This window comes from Ambystoma mexicanum, chromosome 7q (assembly GCF_040938575.1).
Source record: "Ambystoma mexicanum isolate Mex_15411 chromosome 7q, UKY_AmexF1_1, whole genome shotgun sequence".
In the NCBI taxonomy this organism is placed as follows: domain Eukaryota; kingdom Metazoa; phylum Chordata; class Amphibia; order Caudata; family Ambystomatidae; genus Ambystoma; species Ambystoma mexicanum.
This window is the reverse complement of record NC_090941.1, coordinates 543175291-543203097: the sequence shown is the minus strand read 5'-3', so window position 1 is coordinate 543203097 and position 27807 is coordinate 543175291. Positions and strand designations below refer to the sequence as shown.

The 27807-nt window shown below is 52.8% G+C and overlaps 1 protein-coding gene across 1 annotated transcript in view; it reads left to right on the top strand.

Moving 5' to 3' along the window:
• CCDC122 (coiled-coil domain containing 122) overlaps positions 1 to 27807 on the top strand; it is a 140457-nt gene that overhangs the window by 83645 nt on the left and 29005 nt on the right. Inside the window, exon 2 of the mRNA XM_069639040.1 lies at positions 19891 to 20007. Within this exon, the coding sequence (XP_069495141.1) occupies positions 19891 to 20007 (117 nt within the window). The remainder of the gene's footprint in view (positions 1 to 19890; positions 20008 to 27807) is intronic.

The following is a 27807-nucleotide window of genomic DNA, read 5'->3' as shown; positions in this document are numbered from 1 at the left end:
GCATTTGCCTGAGCTCCTAGAGTAACTCCAACCTGCCCTGGCGGTTTTCCTCATTGAAGTCAGTGATGAGGGCAGTGAGCTGTCCTGCACGTAGTGCTTCCTGGGATGGCGTATCATCCCTGCAGGGGATTGGGTCGACATGCCCTGACAGGGCCTCGAATGGGGTACTGGGCACGGGATCTGCATCTCCCAGTGCATCGCCACGTGCACTTCGGACTGGTGTGTCACCCTCCCCAGAGTCACTCCACGACACCTGGGGGACATTGCAGGGCTCAGGGGTGCATACAGTGGGGTAGGAGTCCTCCTCTGACGCCCCACAGATAGACAAGGGGCTGTCCATGATTTGCAGAGGGGCCCTGGCTGCCACCTCCCCAGAGATGCTGGACTCCTCTGACCTTGGTGTGGTGATTGTTGCAGGCGCTGATGCAGTGAGGGATGGGGGTGGTGCAACCTCAATGGGCCTTGGAGGAGCTGTGGTGGTTTTGTCCTTCCTGGCCGGTACGCGGTGGTCCCTGCCTTTGGCACTGGATGTGGTGGGACGGCTTCTCTCAGGCTGATCGCCCTCATGCTCACTGCCTGTGGGTGTAGAACAAAGGTACAACATGAGTGGTTGTGTGAGACGCTAATGTCATTAATGGCAGGATTCACATTTCAGTCATTTTGGATTGGTGGCATTTTGGCCGTTACTACATCACTGGTTTCTACGGATGTGTCGGATATGTACGCAGGTGTGGGACTCACTAATCCTGGCCTGGTCATGTGCAGTCTGGCTCGCACACTGCCAAGCCTGCTGCACAGTGTGCTTATTGGGATGTGCTAGTTACTGCACTGTGGTTGGTGGGCATTATGTTGTAGCACTCGTCCCTTGGTGGCAGTTGTCTTGCCATTATCAGAATGGGTGGAGGGCAGTATGACAAGGTGCATTGGACGGGGCTTGGAAGTGTATTCAGCATGTATTTGCCATTGGCGGTGTTGACTTTGGACACTCGCCTCCATCAGCAGACGACGGAGCCCCACACCATTTCACCAACGCCCTCGATTAATTCTGTGCCAATCAATGCAGCGCATGTCTCCTCCCATGGCGCTAGTTTCATTGGTGAACTTGGTCCACCTCCAGTCTGCAGTGACTGGCTGCGGTTGGCTGCGAGGATGCTCCGCACCCTCAACCGCAAGTCGTCCCACTGCTTGAGGCAGTCCCTGGGGGTGGTGCCTACTGCACTCACCCTTTGGGCAAGTTCTGCCCATATGTTTTTTTTCCGGACCACTGCCTCTCTGCGCATGTCGCTGCTGAACACTACGTCTGCGTGCTCCTCCAGGTGGCCCACCATGGCCTGCAGCTCCTCGGGGCTGAAGCGCTGCTTGCGGAGGCGGTCCGCTGACTTCTTCGGTGCTTTGGGCATAGCTGGCGGTTGTGTAGGCCTTTTCCGAGGTTCAGGTCCGTCCCAAGGGTGCTGCCTGGAGAGGATGGCAATGGATTGTGTTTTTAAAGATGGCCGCCACGCTCCTTCCCGTTCCTGTGCGATGACGTAATTTCCGTATCCGTTAATTAGTGGTGACCGTAATTTACGGTATCTGTAAATTACGGTCACCGCTAATTAAGGACGGCGAGGCTTCGATGGCGGTGTTGTTAAGAACGTCTCACTTCATGCCGGTAAGGGGTTTAACGGGCACTTTAGCGGTATGCCGCTAGGGGATTTACCGGCATGGCGGAAAGCTTGTGCCCGCGAGGTCGGAATAGCCTGTAAATAGCGGCGTGGTACCAGATCGGACTCGCTCTTTCCGCCATGCCAGTAAAAACCAATACTTACCTCCAACCTCGGAATGACCCCCAATGTCACAAAACTGCTGAGAAAACCGAATGAAGGGTTTTGGAAATACCGAACTGTAAAGAGACAAAATGACATGGCCAAGAGAGGGCCAGAGAACAGTTTAACATTTGAACATGTCACTAAGCTCTTGAACAGGGTTACAAGTTCCCAGCAGGAGTGTGAACTGGGAATGTGATGTTGGTTGATACAGAGTGACTGATTGATTGAAAGTAAGCTCTTTTGAATACCGATCAGAAAGAAAGCAGGTATGGTTGAATACTGATTGAATTGAAAGCGATTTGGTGCAATTCCCTGATAAAAAGAAACTGTGTAATCTGAGAGAATAAGCATTGGCAAGCACCACAGTAATATAAGGAACTGTGCAAAAGCCCTGAGAATATTTAAAAATATAACAAGTGAATGGTGGCAAAGCAAGTCGGGAACAAAGCATCAAGAAGATGTGAAAGGAGAATAAGCAAGTTTCTCTGTGAAGCTGAAACAGTGGCAATGTGCCTGTGAAGAAGAGGCAAGTAAGGTGTGTCAGTTGCGTGACTGACCTGTAACGGGGGTGTACCGTGTGGTCTGACAACTGCACCTAGTCCCAGTACACCCACCTAAGGAAAAGCTTGTAATTGAACATTAAAAAAAACCTGTGTTATCTGAAATTAAGGAACGGAACTCTAGGAAATTGGTGAAAGGCAACCAAGCAGCCAGAAGAGATGGGAGTATCCCAAGGAATTGCGTTGTGTTGGAACATTGACAGGCCGATTCATGGAATAAATGTGCGCCGAAAATTCCGGCGCAGAGGGGCCTATACGTGCGCTGCGCCGAAAAATAGCGAAAAGCGCAGGGAAACCAGCGCACGTCGATTCATGGAAGTCCGTGCGTAAGAAAAGCATAGGACGTGCGCTGAAAAAGTGCGCGGCGCACGCCGGCGCACAGGTCAACCAACGGCGTGCGCCACGGCCACTGCGCTATCACTCCGAGCGCAGCGCACAGCTCTAAAGTAGGCGGAACACAGGGCGGGACACTCGGAATGGGGAATAAAATGGGGCACAACACTCGGAATGGGGAAGAATGTGGGCGGCACGGGGAAGTACAGGAGGCAAGTGCGCGGAACGCCCACACGCTCTCCGGCAACACGTATTCATGGATTCGAACAGGGCAAAACAGCGCTCGATCAAACCATCGCACAGGCCCAAAAACGTACGCCACAAGTAAGCAGGCGGTAGCGTCCCGACGCACTCAACGAAAGTGCGCCAAAACCTGCAACAAATACCACCCACATACAGCAATGGGCCATACCGTGACCCCAAAGGACTAATGATGTGCAAAGGTGTACGCCATTTACACGGACACCCACTGTTCAAAAATTCGCGCGTGTGTGTACAACGGGTTGCGCGAGAAGTCACTCGCGCGATTGCCCTGGGTACGTGTATCCCGGGGTGCGGGGAAGTCCCACACGCGATTGCCCTGGCCACGTCGATACCAGGGGTGCGTGTGAAGTTCCACACGCGAAAAGCCAGGGTACGTCATTTACAGGGGTGCGCGGGAAGTTTCACACGCGAAAAGCTAGGCTACTGGAATTCCAGGGGTGCGCGTGAAATCCTACACGCGAAAAACTAGGGTACGTCATTCACAGGGGTGCGCGGGAAGTTTCACACGCGAAAAGCTAGGCTACGGGAATTCCAGGGGTGCGCGTGAAATCCTACAGGCGAAAAACTAGGGTACGTCATTTACAGGGGTGCGCGGGAAGTTTCACACGCGAAAAGCTAGGCTACGGGAATTCCAGGGGTGCGCGTGAAATCCTACACGCGAAAAACTAGGGTACGTCATTTACAGGGGTGCGCGGGAAGTCCCACACGCGATTACAGCAGGGTACGTGTATTTCAGGGGTGCGCGGGAAGTTCCACACGCGAATAGCCTGGCCGCATGTATTTCAGGGGTGCGCGGGAAGTTCCACACGCGAATAGCCTGGGCGCGTGTATTTCAGGGGTGCGCGGGAATTTCCACACGCGAATAGGCTGGGCGCGTGTATTACAGGGGTGCGCGGGAAGTCCCACACGCGATTACAGCAGGGTACGTGTATTTCAGGGGTGCGCGGGAATTTCCACACGCGAATAGCCTGGCCGCGTGTATTTCAGGGGTGCGCGGGAAGTTCCACACGCGAATAGCCTGGGCGCGTGTATTTCAGGGGTGCGCGGGAATTTCCACACGCGAATAGGCTGGGCGCGTGTATTTCAGGGGTGCGCGGGAAGTTCCACACGCGAATAGCCTGGGCGCGTGTATTTCAGGGGTGCGCGGGAATTTCCACACGCGAATAGGCTGGGCGCGTGTATTTCAGGGGTGCGCGGGAAGTTTCACACGCGAATAGCCTGGGCGCGTGTATTTCAGGGGTGCGCGGGAAGTTCCACACGCGAATAGCCTGGGCGCGTGTATTTCAGGGGTGCGCGGGAATTTCCACACGCGAATAGGCTGGGCGCGTGTATTTCAGGGGTGCGCGGGAATTATCACACGCGATTTGGCTTGGTACGTGTATTACAGGGGTGCGTGCGAAGTTACACACGCGATTAGGCTGGGTGGGTCCTGTCACCCTCGACGGCCCCTGCAGGCAGCCCACAAAACAGGGGACTACCCTGCACACCTGCTCATGTCTCCCACCACCCCCACCCCCCCAGTCACCAGGGGTACCCTCCACCAGGCCCCCACCCATGCCTCCCACCACCCCCACCCCCCCGCCACCAGGGGCACCCTCCACCAGGCCCCCACTCATGTCTCCCACCACCCCCACCCCCCAGCAGTGCAGGGGCAGGCTCCACCAGGCCCCCACCCATGCCTCCCACCACCCCCACCCCCCCCGCCACCAGGGGCACCCTCCACCAGGCCCCCACTCATGTCACCCACCACCCCCACCCCCCCGCCACCAGGGGCACCCTCCACCAGGCCCCCAACCATGACTCCCACCATCCCCACCCCCCACCATCCAGGGGCACCCTCCACCAGGCCCCCACTCATGTCTCCCACCACCCCCACCCCCCAGCAGTGCAGGGGCAGGCTCCACCAGGCCCCCACCCATGCCTCCCACCACCCCCACCCCCCCGCCACCAGGGGCACCCTCCACCAGGCCCCCACTCATGTCACCCACCACCCCCACCCCCCCGCCACCAGGGGCACCCTCCACCAGGCCCCCACCCATGCCTCCCACCACCCCCACCCCCCACCATCTAGGTGCACCCTCCACCAGGCCCCCACTCATGTCACCCACCACCCCCACCCCCCCAGTCACCAGGGGCACCCTCCACCAGGCCCCCACTCATGTCTCCCACCCCCCCACCCCCCAGCAGTGCAGGGGCAGCCTCCACCAGGCCCACACTCATGTCTCCCACCACCCCCACCCCCCCAGTCACCAGGGGCACCCTCCACCAGGCCCCCACCCATGCCTCCCACCACCCCCACCCCCCCGCCACCAGGGGCACCCTCCACCAGGCCCCCACTCATGTCTCCCACCACCCCCACCCCCCAGCAGTGCAGGGGCAGGCTCCACCAGGCCCCCACCCATGCCTCCCACCACCCCCACCCCCCCGCCACCAGGGGCACCCTCCACCAGGCCCCCACTCATGTCACCCACCACCCCCACCCCCCCGCCACCAGGGGCACCCTCCACCAGGCCCCCACTCATGTCTCCCACCACCCCCACCCCCCAGCAGTGCAGGGGCACCCTCCACCAGGCCCACACTCATGTCTCCCACCACCCCCACCCCCCCAGTCACCAGGGGCACCCTCCACCAGGCCCCCACCCATGCCTCCCACCACCCCCACCCCCCCCCGCCACCAGGGGCACCCTCCACCAGGCCCCCACCCATGCCTCCCACCACCCCCACCCCCCACCATCTAGGGGCACCCTCCACCAGGCCCCCACTCATGTCACCCACCACCCCCACCCCCCCAGTCACCAGGGGCACCCTCCACCAGGCCCCCACTCATGTCTCCCACCACCCCCACCCCCCAGCAGTGCAGGGGCAGCCTCCACCAGGCCCACACTCATGTCTCCCACCACCCCCACCCCCCCAGTCACCAGGGGCACCCTCCACCAGGCCCCCACCCATGCCTCCCACCACCCCCACCCCCCCGCCACCAGGGGCACCCTCCACCAGGCCCCCACTCATGTCTCCCACCACCCCCACCCCCCAGCAGTGCAGGGGCAGGCTCCACCAGGCCCCCACCCATGCCTCCCACCACCCCCACCCCCCCGCCACCAGGGGCACCCTCCACCAGGCCCCCACTCATGTCACCCACCACCCCCACCCCCCCGCCACCAGGGGCACCCTCCACCAGGCCCCCACTCATGTCTCCCACCACCCCCACCCCCCAGCAGTGCAGGGGCAGCCTCCACCAGGCCCACACTCATGTCTCCCACCACCCCCACCCCCCCAGTCACCAGGGGCACCCTCCACCAGGCCCCCACCCATGCCTCCCACCACCCCCACCCCCCGCCACCAGGGGCACCCTCCACCAGGCCCCCACCCATGCCTCCCACCACCCCCACCCCCCACCATCTAGGGGCACCCTCCACCAGGCCCCCACTCATGTCACCCACCACCCCCACCCCCCCAGTCACCAGGGGCACCCTCCACCAGGCCCCCACTCATGTCTCCCACCACCCCCACCCCCCAGCAGTGCAGGGGCAGCCTCCACCAGGCCCACACTCATGTCTCCCACCACCCCCACCCCCCCAGTCACCAGGGGCACCCTCCACCAGGCCCCCACCCATGCCTCCCACCACCCCCACCCCCAGCACTGTGGGGAACCTGCCAGCAGGCCCCCACACATGTCCCCCTGGCCCCAGGTCCTGACGATACACAATCATGGCAGTAATGGCCAGCATACCCAGCACAAACACCCAGGCAAGGATTGCATCCACCCACATAGTGAATGCAATCACATGACACAACCCCAATGCCAAGTATGCAAAAGAACACATGTCCGTCACACACACACACACAATGGGTGCAAGTGAATGTCAAAACCCATATCATGACATGTAACAAACCAATGAGAAAATAACACAAGTGTAAGAAAATATAAAAAATGTATTAAATACCAAAAATAAGTGAAATTTTCAAACATACAACGATGTGGCTAAGTAAATAAATGGTCCATGTCCGAGAACAAAAGTGATAAACAAAAAAACAAAGGAAAAAAAAATTAAAATGAATTTGTCCAAAGCAATATCATGTAATAGGAAATTAATGAAAAACCATTACGTCATGGTGAAAACAATAAGAAATTAAAAAAATGCATCTCCCAAAAAAACAAACTATATACAGGAATGTTCCAGGGTCCATGAGCCCAACACCAAAAATGAAACCTACCACTAACTAATGAAAAATATATGTACAAAAAAGTGGCCATTGTCCGAGCGGTCCAAAATAATAAAAATAAATAAAGGAAACCTAGCACTAACTAACTAAATAACTATATACAAAGGCAGCGGCAAGTCCTGCGGCTCACTTGGTGATGTTGCTGGCCAGGGCATCATCGAACTCCATGTCGATGTCCTGGAGGCGGGACTCTGTCCTGGCCCCGAGGTCTCGCAGGGACAACCCCATGTCCACCTCAAACTCCCTGCGAGCTTCCTCGAGGCACTCAGCCCGCCTCAATGCCCGACGCATGGAGAACTCCGCCCTGACCATGGCGAGCCGCTCCTCTTCCGCCCGCTGCCGCTCCGCACCTATCCGCTGGCCAAACTCCTCCCACACGGAACACACCACCATCCCAGGGTTGCCCTGCCCTCCGGCCGATGCCTGCCCCTCGGATCTTGATGGCCCCGAGCCATGATGCCTCCCACGTCGAGCCCGCTGCTGCCTCCGACGCCACTGCCTTTGCCAGCACGACGGCATCCAGGCTGATGGAAACCACCGATGCCGTCGTGCACGTGCCCTGCCCGATGATGCCGTCACATCTTCCATCTGCTGGGGTCCACTTGCTGTGTTGTCCACCCCTGCTGGACCTCCGACTCCCAACTGTGGCAGGGATGGGATCCCCACCGAGCTGGCCACATTGGTCGGGGCAGGTCCACAGGGGGCCCTGGTGGCATCTGGGCCGGAAGACGGCAAGGAGAACGACCGGTGGATAGCCTGCACAGAGGAGGAGAGGGCCGTCAGATTGGCCAACACATGCAGGAAACCCCCGAACATGGCCGATCCCAATTGGGCCACGTCGGCACGGTGCACTTCGTGATGACGTGCGTGCTCCTCCCGGGAAGCACGCACGTCATCACGAATCACAGCCGTGCGCATCGCGACCCCAATCAGGACCTTCTCCACGCGGCCAGGGGTTACCACGTCCGCAGGTGGAGGGGAGTCAGGTGACATGGACATCCCCTCTACCTGCGGACGGGCCTGGGACGGGGCATCCCTGCTGGTGCATGGTGGTGCACTCACAGGGTCAGGGACAGTGACATGCACAGGCCCCTCCACGGTGACCTGTGCTGCCTCCTGCCCCTGGCCCTGGACTGCACCACTTGCACCAGCAGGGATGCTCCCACCAGGCCCCATGTGTGCACCAGTGTCGGCCTCCTCCTCCTCTGTGCAAACCACCAACCTGGATGGCTCCTCACCGTCTCCCGCCGTAGCAGGCCCCTGTGGGGGCTCACCCACCCCTTCCGCTGCAGCCGTGGGGGCATCCCCGCCGCCTTGCTCCACAGCGCCGTCTCCGCCCTCTTCTTCACTAGCCGCTGCGTAGAGGGAGACAAAGGACACAAGCATCAGGCTACTGTACAATGGTCCCCTAGACAGGAAGCAATAGCAGATGAGCACCACTGTCAAAGTACACTTCCATCATGTCCCTCCACAACACATGGGTCAGTCCAGGCAAAACACACACAGTAACAGGCATGGTGCATGCCATGGACATTTCCATGCATGTCCAATGGACTCTAGAAACATTCAATGATATGTAACTCACATGCATCATGGCTCATGCATATCACATGCACACACTTCACCTCAGTCACATCCATCTGGCCCCAAACACACCGAACACAGGCGAAACAAGGGTAAGTTGGGTGCGTCACTGAATCTGTGCATTGTCACACACATGTGTCATGCATCCATGGCATGCACAAGTCACAGACACGCAGGTCAGGCACACAGACATGCCTACCATATATGTACCTGGCATCAGCACCCATCCTTCACCCCCATCCATGTCCAGGTACAGAGACTGGCATGCTCTCATGTCCAAAATCTGCATAGGGCTCCCCATGCCGCATTTCAACACATGCAACAACCATGTGGGTCACACATCACTGGTCGCACATGCATTACCATGATGTCCCTGCACACATACATGCATACATGGCACACATACAGGCAAGTATCATAGAACCAGCACACCGCAACATGCCCTGTCTCACACAGTAATGCTTGGACACATACCGCTCAACTCCAGACGGGCCTCCCTCTCAAGGACCTGGGCGTGGAGCGCTGGGCGTACGCGTTCCAGGACCCTCTTCTGGATGGAACTCATGCGGCCCCGGCCCCCCTCCACGAGGCGCCGGGCCTTCACAAGGGTCCTGGACCTCAAGTCCTCCCAGCGCTTCTTGATCTTCTGGACGTTGCGGGTTGCCACCCCCTCCGCGTTGATGGCAACCACACAGTCGGCCCAGATCCTCTCCCGTCCTTCCTTGCTGGCGCGGGACGATCCAAAGAGGGCATCATACTGCCCCAGGACATGCTCCACCAGGACACCAACTTCGGTGGCAGTGAAGCTGGTGCCCCTCTGCCCCTCTGGCCTGGGGTTGCCACTGGTGCCAGATGTGGAAGTGCCCGACATGGCAACCCCAGAGGCAGGTGTGGGTGGGCAACTGGGTCCTGGGGCTGGGCTGTGGAGCGATGTAATCCCAGTTGGGAGTCTTCAGTTCCAGCAGGGGGGGACACAGCAACTGGACCCCTGCAGATGGCTGATGTGCAGGCACCAAATGGCAGGGCATGGTGGCAGCAGGCAGGCAGGCAGGCAGCAGCAGATAGCACGTGGGAGGCTGCTCGGGGCACTGGGGGGCAGTAACTCGGCCTTCTGGGCAGGAGCGTGGTGTTCCGTGTGTTTTCGGGTGGCCAGCTTGATACGGAGTGATTTGGCACGTGAAAATCCTGCACGTCAGCGTGAAATCCGAGGAAAGGCCCTTAGCGCGTAAGCGCGTCTGACGTGACCCGCACGGGCGTTCCCCACTCAGCACGTGATGACGGAACACACGTGGAAATACTGCACGTCAGAGTGTCATCGCGTGATTGGCCTATGTACGTGTATTTCATTGCGTGTAATTGGACAAAAGTGCGCGTACACGCGATTGGCCTATGTACGTGTATTTAATGGGTGCGCGGCCACTTACACACGCAAGTACGTCAGCGAACCTGTATCCCGTGGTGCGTGTGAATTTCCACACGCTATTGGACTGGGAACTGGATTCCAGGGGTGCGCGGGTCACACGCTGTATCCCGTGGTGCGTGTGAATTTCCACACGCTATTGGACTGGGAACTGGATTCCAGGGGTGCGCGGGTCACACGCTGTATCCCGTGGTGCGTGTGAATTTCCACACGCTATTGGACTGGGAACTGGATTCCAGGGGTGCGCGGGTCACACGCTCGCCTAGAACACGCGCAAAGCATAAAATTGCGGACTTTAACAATAACAAGCTCAGACGCCAGGATGAACATACCGTTCCTAGCAGCAGTGGCAGTGGGCTACCAAAGGAGGAGGAGGAGGATAGTCAGGGCCAGAATATTCACACCCAGAACCAGCCTTTTCGGGATGCCTGATGACCAGGTGTATGGGAGGTACAGGTTTCCACCACACATCATACTGGACCTGGTGACTGAGTGGGAGGATGACCTCACATCACCCACCCTGTGCTCCCAAGCACTCAGCCCCCTGGAGAAGGTCCTCAATGTACTGCACTTCTTAGCCACTGGATCATTTCAGCGGACAAGTGCCATAGTGGGTGGGGTGTCACAGGCCACCCAGTCACGCTGCCTACACCAGGTCTTGAACATCATGACTGCACGCCCATCAGTCCGCAGGCACATATACCTGCCCAGAACACCTGCAGAAAGGCATGCTGCCGCCCTGGATTTTTACGGAGTGGCACGATTCCCCAAAGTGCTAGGTGCCATCGACTGCACCCATGTGGCTCTACGTCCCCCCAGGGCATCAGAGCACATCTATAGGAACCGCAAGCACTGGCATTCCATCAACGTGCAGGTAGCATGTAATGCCAAGGGAATCATCACCTCAGTATATGCCAACTATCCAGGCTCCACCCATGACAGCTTCATTTACCGAATGTCCACCCTAAGCCGGGACCTAGAAGCTGGGCGGCATGGCGATACATGGCTGCTTGGTGAGTATGTATTCCACTGCACCTGCTTGCATGTTGGATACTGAGCAAGGTCACAACCCCACCAATGATACCAATCACCACCTCCACAGGGGACAGTGCCTACCCTCTTAGCCCCCACATGATGACGCCAATTCGGAACCCCACCACGCCACCCCAGGTAAGATATAACACAGCCCACATTACAACCAGGGGCATAGTGGAGCGCACATTCGGAGTGCTAAAGTCACGCTTTCGCTCCCTTGACCGTTCTGGCGGGCAGCTGTTATATGCTCCCCCAGTAGTGTGCAGGATCATAGTGGCAGCATGTGTCCTGCACAACGTTGCAACACGCCGGGGCCTGGCCGTGGACATGGTGGTGGCCCCACATCCCCAACCACATGCACAGCCGCTGCGCATGGGAGGGGAAAGGGCACGGGGGGAGGCAGCCCGTACACAGCTAGTGGCTAATTACTTCACATAGAAATCACCCCCCTTGGAGTGCACACTGCCCTGGCACATTCCATCTGACAATCAATGATGACTCAACCTGACACTGATCCTGAATGTCTGGAGAATGAACCGGGAATACCATGTCAGCCTGAGATTGTTCACCTGGAAGTGTCACAATGTGTGCATCCCTACCCACACAGACACCACCAATGCAGTTTTGTGAAGTTACACATTGAAGCAGCTAAAATGAATACCCACTTGCAAAATGCAACAAGAGGACAGTGCCATGTCAGCCAACCCAACCCCAGCACCGCCACACGACACACCGTGCCATGTCATGCTAATTGCAGGTAAACAAAGTAATCCCCACAACATGACATCAGTCTCACTATGTACAGTGGCACTATTCGAAACCTGCAACACCTGAAATGCTCACAGCAATGCCGGACCAACAACATACTTGAGCACGTAGTACCATTAACATGACATCACAAATGTTACATATTAGTAGTCTCACCACCTGGAAATGCCTGCACTCCCACCACTACCAACTGTGCAGTGTTGTCGCCATGTAGAGTTGTAGGTGCACTGCTGCCAACATGGTCCCCATCTCCAGACTAGAGGTCCTTGTGTGGACATGAGGAAGGGACCTGCAAATTGGGAGGTAGACACAGAAGAAGAGTTACACATCAATGCAACATGCAGTGTACAACACAACAGCAATATGCACTATGAATGTATACACAGTATTGACTACAGACTGGCCACACAGCTCATGGGAGTCCAACGTCACTGTGTAATTCACTGTCACTTGGGCACACCCTTTGCAAGCCCATGGAAACGGGAAGCAGGAGGGGTGTGTGTGTGACTCAAACCCAAGCATCTGAACCAAATACATTACAAGCCTGCATGTGCCCAGCCACAATGCAGCGTATGCCCACAGGAACCACGGAAGCCAACAGATCGAAGCCAACAGATCGAAGCCAACATATTGTCCCAAAAAAATTGGGAATAAAAGAAATCAAAATAAAAATAAAAATAAGAAACAATCAAAAATGGCCATTGATGGGCCCAGGGGGGTTGGGGAGGCCACCCAGGAGGTCCGAGGACAGGATGCACACCAGAACCCACCTGCGTGGATCCTGGGAAGATAAAACACCTCCATGGGCTCATGGCCCACACGGCTACCCTATTGTGGGAGTATCACTGCTGTCGCTATTATCACCCTGTGCAGCTGCATCCGGAGGTGGTTGCACTATGGGAGGCAGCCCACGCAAGGCCCTAGTCTGCTCCTCCATGGCTGCAAGCATGCGGGTGTGGTAGGTCTGGTTCTGGAGGATGAGTGTGCGGAGGTCCCCATGCAACAACTCACGGGATGCCCGGACCTCCGCCCTCGTTGCCTGCATCTCAGCTGAGAGCGTACGGGTGAGACGCTCCAGCTGCTGTTCTGTCCTTTGGTGTGTTGAAGCCTCAAGCTCAACAAGAGTCGTCCTGAGGTGAAGGAGCTCCTGCCTCAGGGCTTCCCTGTGGCCCTGGGACTCAATGGAGATGGCCTCCTGCAGAGTCGCCAGTGCCGCCCGCCTGTCCCTGTTGGACCCCAACATGTCCTCCCTGTGTGACTGGCAGATGGAGTCGGTTGCCTGCTCTAGTCGCTCCATCAGCCTTTCTGGGGGGACAATGAAAGTGGCCACCCTATCCATGGCCTGAGCCATCATCTCGGATGATGCAGCCTGTTGGGTAGCCATACCGTAAATGGATTGCTCCCATGCGGTATTGCCGGGTGGCGTACGGCCACCACGTCGGCGGGCACCACACCTGTCTGGGGCAAGGCGAACTGCGCCTTGCTGTGCCGGCACTGCCTGAGGCTGCAGGACTGCATTCCCCCTCTGATCTGCTGGCCCAGGAACAGGATCAGATGTCGCGGAGTGTGACCCTGCATCCGTAACCACCGAAGGCGTAGCTGCCAACACTGACATCCCCATGGAGGGTACTGACCCTGGTGCAGGTGGGTGAGACAGAACAGAATCCCTCCCTGGAACACTCACCTGCGACGGCACGTAGGTCTCATCCGAATCAACACCTGAGTACAGCTCGGGGGAGGTGCAGCCAGAGACACCCCTTGAGAGCACGACCTGCAGCACTTGTGGGTTCTCCCCCACCACCACACCACGTCCCTCACTGGTGGTTGGTCGGCCCTGGGACACCTCCTGGGTCTGCACCATCTCCACAACCCCAGCAGTATCAGGTGCGTCTTCCCCTGCAAAGACATGAAAACAAAGAAATGGAAACAGGCATTAGCACCATGGCACACATTGAGGGCTGAGAAGCAAGAGAACCAGTACTTGATTGACACATGTCCCACATGACTAAAACCCTCCCATGCATGCACCCTCACTGCGTATGAAGTACAGGCAAATGGCACACACTGATGACACCAAGATGGAAGATTAACACATTTTCTGCATGCTGCCTGGCAGTGGCATCACACATTGGCCTGTGATTGGCAGGTGAAACACACATGCCATCACACAGATGGCATGTACCATTGCTATTGAGTGAAGATGGAGAGGAGGGCAGCACCTATTCATTCAGTCCAGTTCCCGCATGTAATAGCTTTTCTGATTCTAACAGGTCAGATTTTTCACCTGGAGCTGCCAGTCTGAAATGGTCAAATTGCACAGGGACATGTGTGTACAAATGATATCCAGGTAACAAAGTCACTCCACTTTACCATACCCATGTCAGACATGTGACTAGTGGACAGCGACATGCCTAGTGAAAGTGGTGGAATGCAAACAAACTGACTGAATGAACAGTGAAAAAGAAGCAAATATGTTGTGTCAAGGTGACACTTCAAGGGCAACTGGCGTGCAGTTGTGCTAGATGTCTACTGTTGGCAGAAGGGATACTGCTATGGCCAAATGCAGCTGCGCAGGAAGGATTGCATGAAGCACATGGCTGACCCATACGACTCAGGCGCACACACTCTCACCTGGCACCCGAACAGAAGCCCTCACACAGCCACCATGCACATGGATGACACACACATGCATGTGCACTCACCGGACAATGCCTCGTAATCAGCCAGATCTCCCACGCCTTGGATCTGTTCCTCCGTGACGTAGGTCCCAGCGACTGACTCATGTGGAGTGAGTTCCATGTCTACTACTGGAGACCCACCTCCAGTCACTGGAGTTGCGGCATGACTTGAGGCCAGCTTACTCTTTGCCCTGCGCTTCAGGTCATTCCAGCGCTTATAGCAATCATTGGCTGTGCGCCTCACGATTCCAAGGGCACTTACGATGTCCGCAACGGTCTGCCAGTGTGCCTGGCGTTGTGCAGGTGTGGTCTTGGATCCTGCAACAATGACCATCTCGTTGTCATGTCCGGACACATACTCGACAAGTGCATTCAGTTCGTCATCCGTGAAGCTGGGCTTCCTGGACGGGCCGGACTGTGTAGCCGTGTCTGGGGCATCAGCCTGTGCTGGACGAGCACTCTTCCTCTTCCGCTTGGAAGGTGGTGGTGATCCTGAGTGTCCTGCGCCGCTCTGGACACTAGGGGCAGGAGCCCTGGTGGACTCTGTATCAGGAGTGTGGGATTGCACACTCAGCATGGGAGTTGGTGCAGGCATTGGCTCTAGTGTGATGGTGTCAGGGGGAATGTCAGCAGCATGGACTAGGACCGACACTGTCCTGGCTGGGTGTGTGAGGGCTGGGGTGGATGGAGCCGCAGCTGCCCCTGCAGCCTCTCCGCCCTGCCTCCTTGGTGCAGCAGATGACCTTGCTGCCCCAGATCCACGTGGCATGATGGCATCAACGTGCACCAGCGCACGTGTCGTAGCCCTGCTGACCTGGAAGTCAGCCATGGAGTCAGCCAGGTCTGGTGCCACAATGGGCTGGTCCAACAAGGGCTGAGCATGGATGGTGTCAGCCACTTCAGCCTCAACGGGAGGGGGGGAGGATGATGGGTGCCCTTGACTGGTCCTCCACACATGGGGGGACAGGCTCACCCTGCAAGTTACGGCCACGTCCCCTACCGGATCCACCACGGCCACCACTTGTGGCTCTTCCACCTTTGCCACCCTTACGGAATCCTCGCCTCCCAGCCATGGCACTGATATTAATGTGCGTATGGGAGTGGCTGTAGACAATTGTCCTGGGCAATTGGGGGTCAAAGGGGTTGGGTACCAGATGGTAATTGTACCCTAGTGCTCTAGCACGGCTGATTGTAACCCCTGGGGAAAGATGACGGGTCACGCAACGCACAGGAGGCCCAAAAAAGGGAGATGACGTGCACGCAACCCCTCCTAGACCACGTGTGCAGAAAGAAAAACCTGCACTACGCTGTGGCACCCAGTAACACAAGAATGAACGTATGCGTGTCACACGCAGCCTAGAATGACCTCTGAAGGGGTAGGCTACACACGGGGCAAGCACAGAAGTTGGATACGTGCGTGACTCACCGTCTGCCAGGTAAAAGAGCGTGAAAAATGAGCGCGTTTGGCTGGCTAAACCCCCGCCAAAAGTAGATGTGTACGCTGTCTGAGAAGACAGGACAACAGTAGAAGGGGACACTGTTTGAGGGAACAGGCCCAGGTAAACCAGTAAAAGAGAAAAAAGAGAAAAAGCTGTCAGAGGTAACAGGGAATACGAACTGGAAACGCCGTGAAGTAAATCGCGTGTGAAACGACAAGAAGTACAGAATTCACCCACTCGCTCTCCACGAAAAGCACGTACAAGGAAATGGTGTTCTACATGTACCTTATATACAGGCCCACACGTTCAGCGTCACTTACGCGGCGTGTACGTTCACCAATCACACGCTTTGTCACTCCTGCGTGTAGATCCATTTTCACCAATCACACGCTTTGTCACTTCTGCGTGTAGATCCATTTTCACCAATCACACGCTTTGTCACTTCTACGTGTAGATCCATTTTCACCAATCACACGCTTTGACACTGGGACGTGTCACGCAACAATTTCCTGCACGTGCAGGTGACTATAGGCGCGCATATGCTGTTGACGGGTTTACGCGCTAAGGGCCTTTGCTGACGTGTGGGATTTCACTCCCTATCAGGCTGTCCACGCGTTCACACACGAGAGACCACGCTCCTGGCCAGGAGGCCAAATTACTGCCCCCCAGAGCCCTGAGCACGCTCCCACCTGCCATCTGCTGCTGCCTGACTGCCTGCTGGCCACGTGCCCCACAGTGCTGGTGGGTGGGGGTGTTGGGAGACATGGGTGGGGGCCTGGTGGAGGGTGCCCCTGCACTGGTGGGGGTTGGGGGTGGTGGGAGACATGGGTGGGGGCCTGGTGGAGGGTGCCCCTGGGGGCGGGGGGGTGGGGGTGGTGGGAGAAATGGGTGGGGGCCTGGTGGAGGCTGCCCCTGCACTGCTGGGGGTTGGGGGTGGTGGGAGGCATGGGTGGGGGCCTGGTGGAGGCTGCCCCTGCACTGCTGGGGGTTGGGGGTGGTGGGAGGCATGGGTGGGGGCCTGGTGGAGGCTGCCCCTGCACTGCTGGGGGTTGGGGGTGGTGGGAGGCATGGGTGGGGGCCTGGTGGAGGCTGCCCCTGCACTGCTGGGGGTTGGGGGTGGTGGGAGGCATGGGTGGGGGCCTGGTGGAGGCTGCCCCTGGTGGCGGGAGGGTGGGGGTGGTGGGAGACATGAGTGGGGGCCTGGTGGAGGGTGCCCCTGGATGGTGGGGGCTGGGGGTGGTGGGAGACATGAGTGGGGGCCTGGTGGAGGCTGCCCCTGGTGGCGGGGGGGGGGGTGGGGGTGGTGGGAGACATGGGTGGGGGCCTGGTGGAGGCTGCCCCTGGTGGCGGGGGGGGGGGTGGGGGTGGTGGGAGACATGGGTGGGGGCCTGGTGGAGGCTGCCCCTGCACTGCTGGGGGGTGGGGGAGCAGGGGGACATGAGCAGGTGTGCAGGGTAGTCCCCTGTTTTGTAGGCTGCCTGCAGGGGCCGTGGAGGGTGTACAGGGAACACCTGTGAGGACCCACCCAGCCTAATCGCGTGTGACTTCCCACGCACCCCTGTAATACACGTACCCAGCCAAATCGCGTGTGATGATTCCCACGCACCCCTGTAATACACGTACCCTGGCTAATCGCGTGTTAAACTTCCCGCGTACCCCTGTAATACACGTACCCTGGCTAATCGCGTGTTAAACTTCCCGCGTACCCCTGTAATACACGTACCCTGGCTAATCGCATGTTAAACTTCCCGCATACCCCTGTAATACACGTACCCTGGCTAATCGCGTGTTAAACTTCCCGCGTACCCCTGTAATACACGTACCCTGGCTAATCGCATGTTAAACTTCCCGCATACCCCTGTAATACACGTACCCTGGCTAATCGCGTGTTAAACTTCCCGCGTACCCCTGTAATACACGTACCCTGGCTAATCGCATGTTAAACTTACCGCATACCCCTGTAATACACGTACCCTGGCTAATCGCGTGTTATACTTCCCGCGTACCCCTGTAATACACGTACCCTGGCTAATCGCGTGTATAACTTCACGCGTACCCCTGATATGCACGTTACCCGCTTTGCGTTCCTTGTTTGGCAGCCCTGTAAACTGGTCCAGGGTTAGCGCAGCCCTTTGCGATGATTTAGCGATTTTGATGGCTTTTCCTTGCGCGAGGGCGTTCTTGGGGGCGTTACTGGCGCTGCTGCAGGGTCGCTGCGATACTCTGCGCCACGGCTGGTTTGGGAGCCTAAAATCCATGAATACGCTGTGCGCCGGATTCGGTTTTGGCGCACGCGGCTGGCGCAGACTATCGCACGCGCACGCTGTGCGCCAGCCGCGTGCACTACTTGTGCGCTACTTGTGCGCTGAATTCTATGAATTACCCTGTGAGAGTCTTGAATGCTTTGGCGAGGGAAACCCCTGTTTGTGTAACGTGAACTATCTTGAATCATGGGGAATAGAAAACCTCTTTTTCAACCAAGAGCTGGAAGAAGCTCTGAACTTTTATTTGAACACCTCATTTTGATGCTGACATCCCTATACATTGTATTTAGTTAGATGTGAGGGCAAGTATAGGTTTTTGGACACAGACATTTGCTTTGGACTTCCTGACACAGACTATCATTAGTTGTATTTAAGTAGGGAAATCGCACCTTAGCATAGGGCAAGTTAGGCCTTTTTTCCACCCTCATTTTTATTTAATAAAAGTTTATGGCCCAAACGTTATTCATTTGTCTGTGTCTACTTCATGATGCCTTCACACAATGGAGATTAAACATATATCCCTTCTGACAGGAGGTTACCCTTTCTTGTGTATGCCTCCATGGGGCCCACACCATTCTTCTATTGTAAAAATAGTCTTGGAATTTAGTTTTTATTGATTTTACATATTTTCATATGAGGTAGTTTGTTGCCCCACCTCATCCCTCATCAGACCAGGCTTATCTATCAAAGGCAAATAGTCAGAAATACCCATATTATACTCCGTTTAAGGGTACTTCATAACAATACGAGTCTGGGCATGATTTGTATATTTTTGCCATAGCTTGCATAAAGTAGCAGGTTCATTTACCCACCGAGTAATCTTACTCTTCAAACCTGTAGGTCACACACACGTCACAGTAGCAGGACCGTTATCTGATGGGGTCCTGTTGTGTTGGGCTTGGCGAGAGTCACAGAGAAGCCAATCATGCATAATGCAGCCTTACACCCCTCTGTAATTGTTGACATAAATAACATTTATATGTTCATATTACAGTGGTGACCAATACAAGACATATATCTGCAGTATGTAATTAAGATTTTTTTCAACAGAAAAACAGTTATTTTTGCTTTCTGTTTACAAATGCAACAATAGCTTGGAGCTGGCATTTTGTTTCTCTGTACTGCTGATGGAAACGGCTCCGACTGTTTGAAAATTTCAATGCAAACTTCTGAATAGTTCTAAAAGTGTGATTAGCTTTGTCGATTGCTGAATCACATATAAATGTGCTTGTTTTTGAAGTCTGCCAAATACGTTTTCCCAGGCCAATTGTAAACATATCTCAATTTTCGTATAGAGTACATGCTTTTGTAAACCTTTATTGCACAATAATGAAAATAAAACAACGTCTTTTGTCCCACATATATATTTTACCTGTACTTGGATGGGTAGATTCACATTACTGTTCCTTTTTACTTTCACATCCCTAGACACAAGGAGTAGACACATTTATTTTCCTCGGTTTATTTTAAATGAAACATGACAGCTAACATTAATTATGATTCCTTTTGCCAGGGTGAAATTTCAGATCTGAATGGAAAAATAACAGCCATTAAACAGTCAATGAGTGATAATAGTGTTTTGCTTGAGAAGGAGAAGGAAAAGCATTCAAAGTTCAGAAAGGAAATTGAGGTGAGTTTTGGAATGAATATTGTTTTAACTAAAATACGTCATCTGCATAATGACATGTCTCTTCAGACTCCTCGTGTTTTCAACCTTACTCAGATATCCGACACGATCTTGATAAACTGAAAGGCGCTGATTTGGCTGGTAAGTGTTTTCATATTCCTGCCAGACTCATCCTTTCTAGTGGAACTTTCCGGAACATTCTTCTTGAAGTCAGTTATAGCGCCTGCTTAGAAGTTGCATGAACTTGGAGTAAAGCCCTGCATACGAACACACATTATTATATGTACGTTCTACATTATGGTAATTGTGAATATGTTTTCAATGGAACAGTCAGTTGTATCACTGCGAATTCACATATGGCATTGTGTTCTCATATGTGACTTTTAGTGAGGTGACAGACCGAGTGTACGCATTAAAAAAAAATGATTGGACTGAGGATGACAAGAGCCCGCACTTCTCCTTCTCTGGAACTGCTCATCAGCAAAAGTCATTTTACATTAGCTGGCCTCGCGGGAGTGACTGTGGCCTGAGCTCTCGATAGGTGTCCTCGGCTCCTGCATTTATTTGATGTATGCCTTCTACGTATCTTTCATGCGCCCTAAAATGTAAGCTACAATATCAAATGTTTGCTGATGCATGTGACAAGGTGACCTCTCGGTCACTATCACATGGATTTGTGAATGGCATCCCCTGGTCTTTGAGGCCAGCTGTATTATCTAGAACCATATGCCCTGGCCAAGTCATACAACAGCTTTCAGAAAATCCGACTGTCAAAAACTACAATTCCCAGAATTCACCGTTTTGGTCAGAGGTAAAACCTAGATCAGATCTGGGAGAGTCTATTATGGGTCCACGACGTCAGCAGCTAGTCGCAACCTAAATGGGTCACTGAAGCCAGGAAGAATGCCAGGAAAACCTGTCTCTAGCCTATGTTACCTGGACTAGCCAACAAATCTATAATAGCGGAACTACATTTGTCATGATCCCCTTTTTTTTAAAGGGAAACTGGGTATGGATCGGGAAACACACTTATACATCTGGGAGAAAGGAAGAATATGGGAAAGATCTGAGCATGCCACAGACTTGCTTTCCACTCCCAAAAACGGCAAGCATGGGAACATTGTGCTCCTCTGCCGTTTAATACAGACGTGCAGAAGGAAGTACAGTATTCAGCCATGCAGCCATCAGACATCCAAAGAGAACTCCAGTCGTACCTTTCACAGAGGAGAGACCTGGGAAGGGGAGAACTCGTGTCTCCCTCACAGCTTTACAGACAATGAAGACAGTGTTTCCTGCGCCAGCTCCCTGTTTGAAAATCAATGGAAGAAAGCCCAACATCAAGCCACATGACAAAAGGAGTTTATAGCACCACACACAGTGGCCTAGAGACCACAGAGAAGAGCCATCAGAAACACCCAGAGGCGAGGAGCCAAACCAGACACAGGAAAGGGAGCAGCAGCTGCAACCCATACACCAGGAAGAATATTTCGTCAACGGATTCAAGATGGTAGCTGCGCCATTGAAAAAGAAAATCCCAAGAGCCTGTACTCTACAGTAAGACAGGTTTGCGTTAATCTGCAAATTATTTCAGTATTCTTAGTAGCAGTTTGTCATTTATATATGCCTTTATTCCATTAGTATTGTCTCAAAGAGCTTGTTGTGGGAACGCCCTTTGGGGACCGAAGTCCAAGATAAGGGAAAATTGAACAGGAGGAAACTAATGTGTGTTCATTTCGACAAGATAAGAAGTTGGGTGGGCTGGCCGTGCTCCATTAAGCTACCCATGATGGTCAGGCATGTGGATGGGTGCTGGAAGGTGGTCAGGAAAGTGTGCGAGTTCGAGAGACTCGTCGTGTGCCCAGCTGGTTTGAATATTTGTCGTAGATTGTAGCTGCATTCTGATGGCAGGGATGTTGTGCTTTTTGTTTAGTCTGGTGTATGAAGGCAGATGCGTGCGGAAGTGCGGGCGTGCCTGCCACTAAAGTTCCATAAGTATTAGAGCAACATGGTTAAATGCATGGGCTATGCTTTAACACATGTCTCAGTGCACTAGCTACAGTCAACCTTCACCCAGAATCACTGCACTGGCTACATTCTACCTTCACCTAGATGCAATGCAGTGGCTACATTCTACCTTTCCATAGATTCAATGCACAGGATAAACTCCAGCTTCACTCAGATTCATTGCACTGGCTATATTCTTCATTCACCTTGATTCAATGCACTGGCTACATTCTGCATTAACCTAGAATCAGTGCACCAGCTACTTTCTACATTCACCTAGATTGAATGCACGGGCTATCTTCTACTCAGTACTTCTTACAGCACTACATGAGTCAACCCACACAATTCTTCCAAGTGTAGCACATTGGAGAGCCTACATAGTTCCTCCATGTGCAATACGTTAGATAACCTTCGCAACTCCTCCAAATGCAATACACTGGGTAATCAACACAGTTATTTAAGTGCAATCTATTGGGAAGAATATGCATTTCTTCTAAGTGCAATATGTTGAATGATAATCAACATTTCATTCTGTGTTAGCTTTCTGCAGGGCAGCTAGATTTGGTTCCCTTAATGGTGATGCTCCTATTTTACAGTAGCCTTTTCTTTGAAAGATATTTTTTCGGAATCTATTCTTGTAGTTCTATAAACTTGTTAGGATTCTCCTAGGTCTCCATTTTGTTTACCTTATGCCTATGAAATCTATGAATGGAAAAGAGATTGCAAGTAAAACTTGAACCCCTCCAATTGTAACCACTTCAAGAGTGTTGAACCTAGCATGCATTTTTTGAGGCTCGAGCTATGAGTTTCGACCTAGTGCCAAAATAAAGGTACGCCAGAAAAAATTCAGAACACTCAGTGGTGGACATTTGAAGGGGCGTGAGCAATACCTCATAGATATGCCTAATTATTCAAGGGAATGTGTGTAGTTAGGGGGTAGTGAGGATTAGTTCTAGTGAAAGTGAGTAATTTGAAATTGATAATGGGGCCTAGGTAAAGTTAGGGTTGCATTTTTGGGGATCCGAGCAAATGATTTGGGAGGGAGATTGCTCTAGACCAGTGAGAGTTGAGCATTGTTAGGTACTGACACAGGAAAAACTGAGACTCCGACTTCAAATTTAGGTGAGATTAGTTCAGTACATTTTTAATAGCAGCAGCTGCGACAAATGACACAGGAACACCAACATGTAACTTCAGACATATCCTAATCGCTCGTACTGCACACTCACAGTACAAGATTTTATATAGACTTTAAAATATGTTGGTCTATGAGGACAGTCAAATAATATATTACTTCATTAGGGAGGATTTGCACACCTCACAATTATCTCAATACTGTTGTAATATGAAAGCAGCCAGACCCCAAGCTCTACTGGAACACTCCCTGCACCTTCCAGGTGATATTAAAGCAGCTGTGTGCATTCATTCTATTTTAACTTGAAAACCTTATCAGGGCTCTGTTTAAAGGTAGGTCAACCTGTGTTAGGCTAACCATTAACTATGTGTGCAGAGGTACATTAACAAAGCCTTGTACTGCCATTTGCAAGTATGCAGATATATTGTCCCTTTTGACTACCACACCAGTAATCCATCTTGTATACAAGCATATATATTTCAAGGTGGATATGATATTTTAATTATATCGCGCTCATACACAAGTGTTTTAGAGCGTGACCAAGCAAAGGGAGGGGAACGGGGTATAACACAAAAAAACGATCTTACTAGGCCCAGTGACAGTAAGAACGCGCAGGTGCAGGGAAAAGTGCATGGCAGGGGGAGAGGTGGAAAGTGCGGAACAGAGGAGAGAAAGGAATAATCAGTGAAATAAATAAGTGCAATGAAAAAAGGTAGTGCAGCCAGCAAGTGGCAAGTGCATGATAGTCAGATAGAAGTCCTCTAGATATACCTGGACAGTGAAGTATTATAAGGCCTAACCTTCTTAAAGTGTTACATAATTTCACCATTTATTTTCTCATTGGTTTACACTAAGACATTTCAACCTGACTTTCTCTTATCTCCTCATTTCAACCTACTTACATTTTTCCTAGACAGTACACTTGCAATTTGTTGACGGGGTGTACACCAAGGCACTGAGAACCCCTTTTTTGTATTCAGGCAGTGGAGAACACTACGGTCTTGTTAGGCACACATGGCACTTGTATGCAGCAGAGAACTCCAAAGCAGTGAGAACCATATACGCATTTTGCAGGAAAGGACAATGGGAGGGCAGTGTCGCACATGTGCAATTTGTAGGTGAGGGAGATGACAAAGTAGGGAGAACTGCACATGTTTTGAAGATGAGAGAGAATGCCAAGGCATTGTTAGACAGACATGAATTGCGTAAACGTTGGAGAATGCCAATGCAGGGAGGATCACACTTGCCTTTTTTAGGCAGAGGAACATTTTAAAATAGAACTAGGCACACATGTATTTTCCAGACGGATGAGAACACAGAGGCAGTTTTAGGCACGTGTGTTTTGTAGGCAGAAGAGAACCTCAAGGCCTTGCTAGGCACTCATGTATTTTGTAGGTGTGGTAGAACACCAAAACAGTGAGAAGAATGTGTGTGTTTTGTATGCTGAGGAGAACCAAAAGTCAGTAAAAACCCCAGATTCATTTTGTAGGTTGAGGAGACAGGCATGCATTTTGTAGAGGGGGGAGAACACCAAAGCAGTGAACTCCCCAAAGCAAATAGGACCACAAGTGCATAGTTTAGACCACCAAGGCAGTGTTTACCACAACCACTACAAGTACGGCAGTGCAGATAAAAATGGCAGTAATGCATCAGTATTTGCATTACTGCCACATTACTGCACTGCCATACTAGAAGTTTGGTGATAGGGTGTAGGATTTACCTTCAGCAAAATGCTGGATGTAAATCCTCCACCTTACCGCTACAAAATCTGCAAAATTGCCAGAATTCTGCCAAAATCCCCGTAGTCGTTTGGAGTCCAAAAATGAGGACTTCACCTCCCTACCACCACTTGCAATCCCACGACAAATCCATGGGGCCAAGTGGTGGTACCGTTAATCGAGTTTGGTGTCATTCTGCAGATTTACTGTCGAATTACCACCAAAGTCATAATGAGGCCCATGGATTTATGTCATGGTCCATGGCCACGGTGCGGGTAAAACCTGGAGTCAGCTCTGGGAGCATTGGCGTCTGCCCCCCTGGTGGGTGGGTGAACAGACTCCCATTTCCCAGGAGCCTACAGTGTCACATGACTCAGACAGAGCGGTGAGCTGTGTGTGGCATCAACAGCAGCACCGCGCATGCAGACATATAAGGAGACTGCTGGAGAGATTCTGTGCCCAACTATGCTTCCACTGAGTCCCGTTCTGTGTTTCTCCTTGTTCTTCTTTTGTGCTCCTTCTGCCTGCTTTCCCCGATTTCTGACTCTGCTTGCCTCACATACTTCTACTTTGCCTCTGTCCTCTAACGCTGCCAACCTGTGCTGAGACCCTTCCTGCCTCACAGACTTCCACTTTGCCAATGACCCATAAATACTGTCAACCTGTACTTAGAGGCGGACTTCCTCACAGACTCCTACTTTGCCTCTGACCTAACATTGTCAACATGTGCTTAGATCCTGCCTGCCTCACGGACTTCCACTTTGCCTCTGCCCTCTAACCACTGTCAACCTGTGTGTAGACCCTGACTGCCTCACAGACATCTAGATTGCCTCTGACCACTAACGCTGTGAAGCTGTGCTCAGACCTTGACTGCCGTATGGACTGCTTTCTAGTCAGCACCTACCTGTTATCAGAACCTGCCTGTTGGAATTGAATATCGCTTTCCTTCTGTTACTTTGGTGCTTTCCATTGGATTACCTGAAGATTAACGCTGGTACGTCTAAAATCCTTGGTGACAGTACCACTTGGAACTGAAGTTTGTTCCCCTTAGTTTTCCACCCTCATGCTGTTGAGAGATAATTGCGTTGTTTTCTTTTTTCGCCCTCCTGACGTCGGCTCGTGGACCCTGTCCCTCTTCTCTCCCATCTGTCAGATCTTCTGGACATACTTCAGGTACTGCTACTCACTATATCACATTCAGGACAAGGGAGGACCCTTGTATCGAGCCTAACTGTTTTTTTCTCTAGGAACACAAGTGTCCTTCTGCCTGTTGGCTATTCAGGTGGATGCCTGCCATTCAATTAGGAGACCGGCTGGTATCATTACGGAGAGCGCATAAGGTTCGCCCAAGGACACTGAATCCCAGACCTGTTACTGGCAATTTTGTAGGTGTAGGACACCAAGGTAGTGTAGGTCAGACATGCATTTTGCTGGTGGGAAGAATGCCAAATCAGTGAGAACCTCATGTGGGTTTTTCAGGTGGAGGAGAATGCCAAGTCCGTGTAAGCACAAGTGCATTTAGTAGGTGGGGAACAACACCAAAGCAGGGAGAACCCCCCATGCATTTTGTAGGCAAAGGAGAATGCCAAGTCAGTGTTATGCACACATCCCTTTTGTTAGTGACGATCATGTACAAACAGCAAGAACTCCACATGTGCTGCGGAGGCAGGGGGAACTCAGAAGCAGTGAGAATATCAGATGTATTTTGTAGGTGGGAAGAATGCCAAAGCAGGGTAGTATCAGGAACAGGTACATTGTTGCAAATGGAGATGAACTCACGGGCAGTTTTGGGCACACGTGTGCATGTGTAGGTGGAAGAAAATGCATTGGCCATGTTAAGTACACATGTATTTGTTAGGTGAGGGAGAACATCAAAGGTGCGAGAATCCCATATGTGTTTTGTGTGCAGAGGAGAATGGCAAGGCAATAAGAACCCCAGGTGCATTTTGTATTTGGAAGAGAAGGCCAAAACAGTGTTAGGCACAGATGCATTTTGTATGAGGTGGGAAGGAGCCCCAAAGTGGTGAAATCCCCAAGGCAAGGAGAGACACAGATGCATTTTATAGAACATCAAGGTAGTGTTGGGGACACGTGCATTATGTAGGTGACTAACATCATGGTAGTGTTAGGCAAGCATGCATTCTGTTGGTGGAAGGAACGCCAATGCAGTGAGGACCTCATGTGAAGTTTGCAGGTGGAGGAGAATACCAAAGCTGTGCTAGGCACACATGCATTCAGAAGGTGGGTAGAACGCCAAGACAGTGTTTGGCATACATGACTTTCCTTGGTGAAGAGAATGTAAAAGCAATGAGAACCCTCCCATTTGTAATGCAGGCCAAGAGAGCCCCAATGAAGTGAGCACCTCAGATGCATTTTGTAGGCAGGGAGAGTGCCGATGAAGGGAGTACTACACATGCATTTAGTTGGCAAATTCTAATGTAGGAACATGTTCATTTTTCAGGTGCAGGAGAATTTTAGGCACATGTATATTTTGTTGTAGGGGTAAAACACCAACGCAGTGAGAATTCGCATGCATTTTGCAGTGGACGAGAATGCAAAGGTAGTGTTAGGCACATGTGCCTTTTGTTGGTGAAGGTAAAGTAAAAGCAGTGAGAACCCCATATGCGTTTTGTAGGCAGGGGGAACTCAAAAGCAGTGAGAACTCCAGATGCTTTTTGTAGGCGGGGAGGGCACCAAATCAGGGAGAACCACACATGAATTTGGAGTATTCAGTATTCGGAGCATGTGCCTTTTTCAGGTGAAGAACACGAAGGCAGTTTTTGATGGTGAGGGAGTACAAACTCTATGTGCATTTTGTAAGTAAAGGAGAAGGCCAAATAAGTGTAAGGCACATGTGCATTTTGTAGGGAGTTAGACCAAAGCAATGAAATCCCCATGTTCATTTTGTAGGCGGGGGACAATGACAAAGCAGGGAGAAGCATGGAT